The sequence below is a fragment of the Heloderma suspectum genome, chromosome 2 (genome assembly GCF_057233095.1).
Source record: "Heloderma suspectum isolate Gila_16-S chromosome 2, 16-S_ref, whole genome shotgun sequence".
NCBI classification, from domain to species: domain Eukaryota; kingdom Metazoa; phylum Chordata; class Lepidosauria; order Squamata; family Helodermatidae; genus Heloderma; species Heloderma suspectum.
In genome coordinates this window covers 181,743,296-181,750,601 of record NC_139459.1, presented here as the reverse complement: position 1 = coordinate 181,750,601, position 7,306 = coordinate 181,743,296, and the positions used below count along the sequence as shown (strand labels likewise).

Below are 7,306 nucleotides of genomic sequence, written 5' to 3'. Positions count from 1 at the left end.
GCATCTTTTAGCTTAAAGCTCTTCCTGCCAGGAACTACGCCTTAGGAGCAGCATTTCAGCCTTTTACAACGGGGACAAAACTGCCCCAAAGCTGGGAAACAACCCACAAAACAATTGGTGGTTGGGGGGAAGGGGGTGGGGCCAGGAGAAGGGGCATGGCTATCTGGGGAAACCTGGAGGGATGGATTGGGTCCCTGAAAGAGCCAGATTTGGCCCCCGGGCCTGAGGTTCAGTACCCTCTGATATAGAGGTAGCTCATTATAGCTGGAAGAGGCAGGCCAGACTCCATTCACCATGCCTCTATCTACCCTGGGCAGATGCAGATGCACTGCTGTTCGGCTTGAATATTGCAGTACCACTCCTCACAACTCCCCTTGGAACAATCCTGCCCCACATTAAAGAAGCAGCAATTTAGTACGTTTGTTAGTTTTTAAAAATTTTATTTATAACAATATCTGTTTGTGTTTTTTTTAGTTTTTTTGTTTGTTTGTTTTTTAGTTGTAAAGTAATCCGGCAAAAATTATTAAAACATTTGGCTCCACCCTCCCACAAAAAAAGGCTGAGGAGACCTCCTTTCCCTCCCCCCACATGCGTGTAATTCCTACTATAAAAGCTAGTTCATCTTATTTATTTGTTTTTGATTTGTTTTCATCTTTTAAAAAAGTATGTTGGAGAGAAATGAAAGTTGAAAAAACATTGAACCTCTTTCCAGAAAAGGATGACAGAAGTTGTGGTAATGGAGGGAGGAGGGGATCAGAAGAGGGGGGACAATCGTTGTGACTTACAACTTGTAAACTCTGTTTAGTCTGAGATGCAGAAGCTAAAATAAAATGAGATGCAGACAAAGTGCCCCTCCCGCTTCAAAAAAAAAATAATAAAGATGATTCCTGGAAATAAAATACTTTCAGAAATATGATTAGTGTGAAGATAAAGGGATGGGGGGGGGAGAAGGGTGTGTGTGGTGGGGGGTAGAAGCAGATTAGAATCTTCTTGGTGGAAAAAATAGTTAAGGCATTGCAAAGAGAAGATGTGGCTTGCTAGATGCAGTGAAATAAAAGGTGATTATTGGCAAGACATGCTGAAGTTTGCTGGAAGAAGGTGGTTTGCACTTGATGGGATGTGGACAGAACATCTACACCAGTGGTTCTTAAACTGGCCTGCAGATCACCAACATGCACTTTCACATTGTCTGTGAGGTCATGATGAACATAGCAGAGGCAAACGCCTTTTTAAATGCAAACGCTGACAAAGGCTGAATAAAAACTCAGCAGCTTCTGCACTCCTAATAAAACTGCACTTTACTGCACGCAGAAGAGAAAGAGGAAGCATTGTTGGCATGGCTAAGCTACTCCTATGCCTGTGCACACTGCATGCCACTGGGGAGTTTGCCACTTAACTTGTTATTATTTAAGACCTCTTTCCTAGAGTTGCCACAAAACCTGAAGACAATTTGGGGACTCCTTGGGCAAAATAACAGGCTAAAGTTACAGGAAGCCAGATTCCGGCTGAACATCAGGAAAAGTTTCCTGACTGTTAGAGCAATACGACAATGGAACCAATTCCCTAGGGAGGTGGTGGGCTCTCCCACACTGGAGGCATTCAAGACAAGGCTGGACAGCCATCTGTCAGGGATGCTCTGACTTGGTTTCCTGCATTGAGCAGGGGGTTGGACTCGGTGGCCTTGTAGGCCCCTTCCAACCCTACTATTCTATGATTCTATGAAAATATCTGAGGAATTTCAAAAGCATTTAGGTAAGATGACTGAAATTTTCCATGGGGGTTTTAAACACACTCAAACATTACCCAGTGCAATGTTTGAAGTGAACTGGGGGTTGGGGATCCCTTTTCAGCCTAAGCCTCTGAGAAATTCTGAAGAAAGCCAGAAGTGTTTCGATAAGATGAGTGAAGTTTCTTTGGGAGGTGGCTGGGCAGCAATTGCATCTCCCCAGCAAAAATCTCTTCCTTCACCCCCAGCTAGATCAGAGTGTAGAAAGACTGAAGTTTTGATTTGTAAGTTTTCAAGTGGCCTTCCAGCTCGGGGCTGTAATGTATGAAATTGTGGTGTTCTGCAAAGAACAAGCCAAAATAGCCCCCCCACACACACACAAACATTTAAGAATCACTGGTGTACATAGCAGGATGCCTTTAGTTTAACTAAATCTGCATTAAGGTCTTGTCTGACTGGCAATTCAGTGTGGTCCACATTCTGTCAAACCAGCATCTTTTTTCCTGTGCTTGAGAAGGAAGAAGCAGAATTCCCCCCTTGCCCCCTGGATCTGAGATCCCCATTTTTCCTGACTTCCCCTCAATTGACTCCTCACATTCATAGCAGGAGGGAGTTTATGCCCCAGCGGCTCCCCTTTCTTCATCAGCGGCACCCCAGGAAGGGTGAGAAATGTATTCCAAGTTTTTAAAAGACTGGCCACCTAAAGCCGCCATCACAGGAAGCAAAAGTGGGTTGATCTGTGCAGCGAGGAAAAGGACACAGCCAGGTGAGACCATGAGCCCTTTAACCCAGACTAGGGTCATCTTGGTTTCTCCCCCACCTCCCAATGTTGCCTTTCACTCCGTCCGCCCCAAAGTCCAGTGACAGAGATTCAGCGGCTGGTAGATGAAAGGGAATATACAGGTAATAATACTGCTCACATATAAAAGTAATAATCCTTCATTTGTACATTTATACAGTATCTCTTGCTCCCCCGCCCCCCTGCCTCCTCTCCAACCCCATCTCGTCTCTTTCCGTCTGGTCTCTGTCTGGGCCGGTGGCCCATTCTCCCGTTCCCTATGCGAGGGGGTTGCCGAGTTCATCCTCTGCCCCTCTTGACAGGAGCTCCCGCTTTTCATCCGTGCTGGCTAGTGAGTTGCGGCTGTTGTGGGCGCCCATGTAGAGCGTAGCATACACGGGATTTGTGAAGTTTGTGGGCTGGAGGGGAAGGAGAGAAAGAGAGAAAGGGTGTGAGGGACAGCTGAGGAAGAGGGTAGAGCTGGTTCTCAGGAGGTTCCCCAAGCCCCTTTTCCTATACCCTGCCCCCTTCCACCTTGCCCTGAGCCTTATTACCACCACCCCAGGGATCACTGTTCCATACGCTCCCACCATGATGTGGCAACAGCTAATAGCACATTTCACCCAGCACATGATGTGGAGAGAAAGTTGCGACCCTTGCTTTCAGACTGAGACTTAGCAACCTTCATAACCATGAGGCGAGGCTAATGCAATGCACCCTGCATAAGGCTGCCTTTGAAGACCGTTTGGAAGCTGCAGCTAACGCAGAACACAGTGGGTTGCCAGAAGCATTATGCTCCAGTATCTGCACAGGATTCCTATAGCCTTCCAGGCACAATCTAAAGTGCAGGTCTTGAACTCTATTGAAAAAAACAGCTTGGGTCCTAAATACCTTATTAGCAAGGGCAGAGGGGAGGCAATTTGTGGCCCTCCACATACTTTGACCTTCAGCTTCCATCAGTCCTAGCCAGCATAGTCAGTGGTGAGGGATGATGGGAGTTGTAGGGCAAATCAAGTTGCCCATCCCTGCCTTATAGATTGCCTCCTTACCTAGGCTCAGATTTGGTTATTCACAAACTGATTGAAAACGCCTTCTTAAATGACTGTCGTTTTTGGATAGTGCTTACAACACTGGAGGCATATTATCAGTTGTGTACATTCAGTCAAGTACTGTATTAGTTACAATCGGTGCTTATAACTACAGAGATACGCCTTTCCATGACCAAAGGTGCCCCCATAAATCCTAGTGGTGTACAGCACTATATACACAGCCAATGGCCACTGGTGCCACACCACCTCTCTGCTATTAACTCCCATATGAAGAGGTGTGCACAACCACAACCTCTTTTTAATAGCCTCACTGGTATGCATATGTTGGTCATCTAAGGGTTTGGTCAGGTGAGCTTATGACTATCTTTGTTTACTTCTCCGAAATCGTGTTACTGTCCATTGATGAAGACAATGACATCAGTGCTATTGCTTTAGCCCAGGCATAGAAGAATGAAAGCATTCCCTTGCTGGGGCAGTCCAAATATCTTCCTAACCCAATATCCTGTTGCCAATAGTGACCGGCCACAAGTTCCAGCAATGGCCACTCCCTCCCCTGTTGTTTGACCCTGGAATCTGGCAGTCAGTACATACTTCTGAACATGATGAAGATTCAATTTTTAGCTTCCATGGTGACATCCTCCATGAATTTATTTTTCAACACCATCTAAGCAAGTAAGTATCATTACATCTTGGTCTGGTAGAGTTGTAGTGCTGTCAAATTTACAGCCCTACAAAGGAGACTGGAAATGGGCCACAGGCTCCCTTGTCTAGCATGATTTTCCCCACGTGTTCCTTTAGCCATGGCTCATTGTTACATCTGCACTTATGCCAATGCTAACTACAAGTCTCATGTTATGCAGCATTTGAAATCAGGGTTTTAAATGGCCTTGCAAACAATGGTTACATGAGAACCTGGTGGATATTCTGAATCATGGTTAGCATCATTGAACATGCTACAATGCACCCTGGTTCCTCAAGAGAGAGGGAACAAACAAACTTATGGTCTGCTCATGATCTCATAGACATGGCTAAGAGATCAGGAGCATTACCTCTGCACCAGGTCTTATTGCCAGTGAATTTCCTATAAGTTACTTGCCCATTTATATGAGCTATCTCTATATGGTGTTTGAGTTGTGAATCCACACACGGAGGTGCTCTGCAGGGATACAACCTCATCAAAGCGCAAGCATCTGAGAGCAGCATTGGTTTTGAAAACCTCTTGCTGGCTGCCCAAACTCTTGGGATAGAGCCAGATGCACACTCAAATAAAAGTAGGTTCCCTGACGTACACAGAGCTGTGTGCATGTCTCCTGAAGGCCCTGGGCTCAGTCAGCAGGTGACGTCTCACCATCCCATAAGAAAAGGCAAATAAACATCCCAGCACCCGCTGGCTCTCCTTCTTGGACCCTAAACCCTCACTTCGGTCCTCCTGTCCATACACACAGTTACCCTTGATTTTATCATCCCTGCCAGATGCCTTTGTGGCCTCCCTCCCCTTTCTCCACCTCCTGGAGTCCTTCTCCAAGACAATCTCATGCAGCTTTTGCATAGTCATCTGTCTCCCCACCCCCTCTTCCAAACCTTGTCAGGGTCCAGGGCAAAGTCGGCATCTAGCAGCTCCCCCACATCATCAGCGTCGGGGTCCCCTTCGTACATCTTATAGGTGGGGTTGCCGATCTCCACATTCATGGCACCATTGGTCATGCGCTGGTGCTGGAAACCTTTGGCCCTGGGGATGGGGAAGAATGGGGGCGAGCAGAGGTCAATGCTAGTTGGGGGGTGGGGCGGCACTGGAGAGTGTATTATATTGTCATGTTACAGAGCAGGGAGGGAATGACCAAGACTAGATATTCGGGGCGGAGCTACACATTATCCCAGGACATGCAAATCCACAGACTTGTGTCTGCCAAGCTAATGCAAATGCTGTGGTGTGGGGCACTCACTGGAGGGAATTGCCAGGAGAGTGGGTTTTTAAAATCTTTTCTGCATCTACGGATTCTTCTCTGCAAATGTCCCCCCCCCCCCCCCGGGGAAAAATAAAATGTCTGTGTATTTGCAAGGGAGAACTGGTGAAAGAGGAAACTTAAGCACCAGTCCCTCCCCACCCCCTTTGTGTTTCAATGGAAACACAGTGGACTAGAACCCTAGGTTTCCATTATAAAGTGTAATCTTGTCTTCAGTGTGAAAGAGCATGGCATGGCCTATTATGAATTTTGGCAAGAGATTTAAAAAGAATTATCTTGAAAGGCAGCAGACATACCAGCTCCATCCACATAGTCCCAAGACAACCCAGGTAACTCAAGATGACTTTAAATATGCCATGAAACAAGATATTTCAAGATTTCAGAACATGCGAGGATGCATTAATTACCAAAGACGAATGTGGTATAACTAACTGGAACTGGAGTGGACTGAAGTATAAACACAGTCAAGACCTTGCTCAAGGGATGCAGAGGGCGGAGGGCTTAATAAGGTTTTGTGTGTGTGTGTGTGTGTGTGTGTGTGTGGGTGCGCGCGCACACACGCACACACATGAGAGAGAAAGTCTATCTTAGTTAAATATCCCACCTTGGACCCAAAAGCCCCCTAGCCCCCCAAGACAGTAGGTAGACACACCCTCACACACCACCACGATGGCTGTTTCTCAGTGCCTTGCTTACCCTTTAATCCGTTTCTTGTACCACACCACAGCACCTGCCACCAGTATCACAAGCAGCAGCAGCAGGATTGGGATGACGATGGACACTGTCCCTACAAGAAGCAGAAAGATGCTGGTCACTAAGAACTAATTCCAAATCCCCACCCTCAAGACAGAGCCAGGATTCAGCCCAGCTTTCATCTGCTCTACATATGTGCACAATCTGCCTCTTTATGTCTGCAGATATTTCCACTTTTGTACAGGATGGGCGCAGATAGACACAAATATTCACAGAGCAAGGGACTGCATTTCTCTCCAGATCCAAATGAGGGCCAGTGTGGTGTAGTGGTTAGAGAATCAGACCAACACTGGGGAGACCCAGGTTCAAATACCCTCTCAGCCATGAAGCTCGCTGGGCGATCTTGGGCCAGTCACTAAAATTTTTCAGCCTAGCCTACCTCACCGGGTTGCTGTGACGATAAAATGGGTAGGGGTGGAGAGAACCACATATGGCACCTTGAGCTTCTTCGAGGAAATGTGATATAGAAGTGTAATGAATACATACACTGTTTTCTATTTAAGTGAATGGAATGCATTCAGTTGTATGTAAATGAGTACGAAGAGCCATGCAGGATTAGATCAAGGGCCTATCTAGTTCAGCATTCTGTTCACACATGTCTGCTGTTTAGTATGGAAAGTCACCAACCTAGTATGAACAGAAGTCCCCTGACCTCTCCGGCTTCATCCCACACCCACCCAAAACACATGGGTGCGCGTGCCACATATGCCACGCATCTATCCCTGCAGTGGCTGCCCTTGATCGCCCTTCCCCAGTGTACATACGGTTGCTCTGTTGCTCGCTGACCGCAGATTTCTCACAATGATCCCCCGTCATTTCCAGTGTGCAGCTGCAGAGTGATAAGCAAAAAAAGAGAAGTGAACCTCCCATGCAGGCCTTGTGGCTGTGGAATAAACCCAGGAAGCTCCTTGCTGGGGAAGGAACATGCTGCAAAGGTCGCGCGGGGACAGGGATGATGCTGAACAGGACACTGTGGCAGCTGGGCGGAACTCATGAGAGGCAGGGAAGCTGGTCACGTGCTGGGCTTTAGGCTGCA

The 7,306-nt window shown here is 47.1% G+C and overlaps 1 protein-coding gene across 25 annotated transcripts in view; it reads right to left on the bottom strand.

Annotated features, from left to right (window-relative positions):
- Window positions 1-275: 275 nt before the first annotated feature.
- LRP1 (LDL receptor related protein 1) overlaps window positions 276-7,306 on the bottom strand; it is a 516,733-nt gene continuing 509,702 nt past the window's right edge. For 24 of the 25 annotated variants that reach the window (XM_084836577.1, XM_084836568.1, XM_084836575.1 and 21 more), the window contains 4 exons: window positions 7,035-7,099; window positions 6,214-6,304; window positions 5,135-5,282; window positions 277-2,923 (listed from right to left, as the gene is read on the bottom strand). In XM_084836577.1, the coding sequence (XP_084692703.1) occupies window positions 2,783-2,923; window positions 5,135-5,282; window positions 6,214-6,304; window positions 7,035-7,099 (445 nt within the window). In that variant the 3' untranslated portion in view covers window positions 277-2,782. Of the gene's footprint in view, window positions 2,924-5,134; window positions 5,283-6,213; window positions 6,305-7,034; window positions 7,100-7,306 lie in introns of all 25 variants that reach the window. The other variant, XM_084836582.1, reaches the window with a different exon arrangement.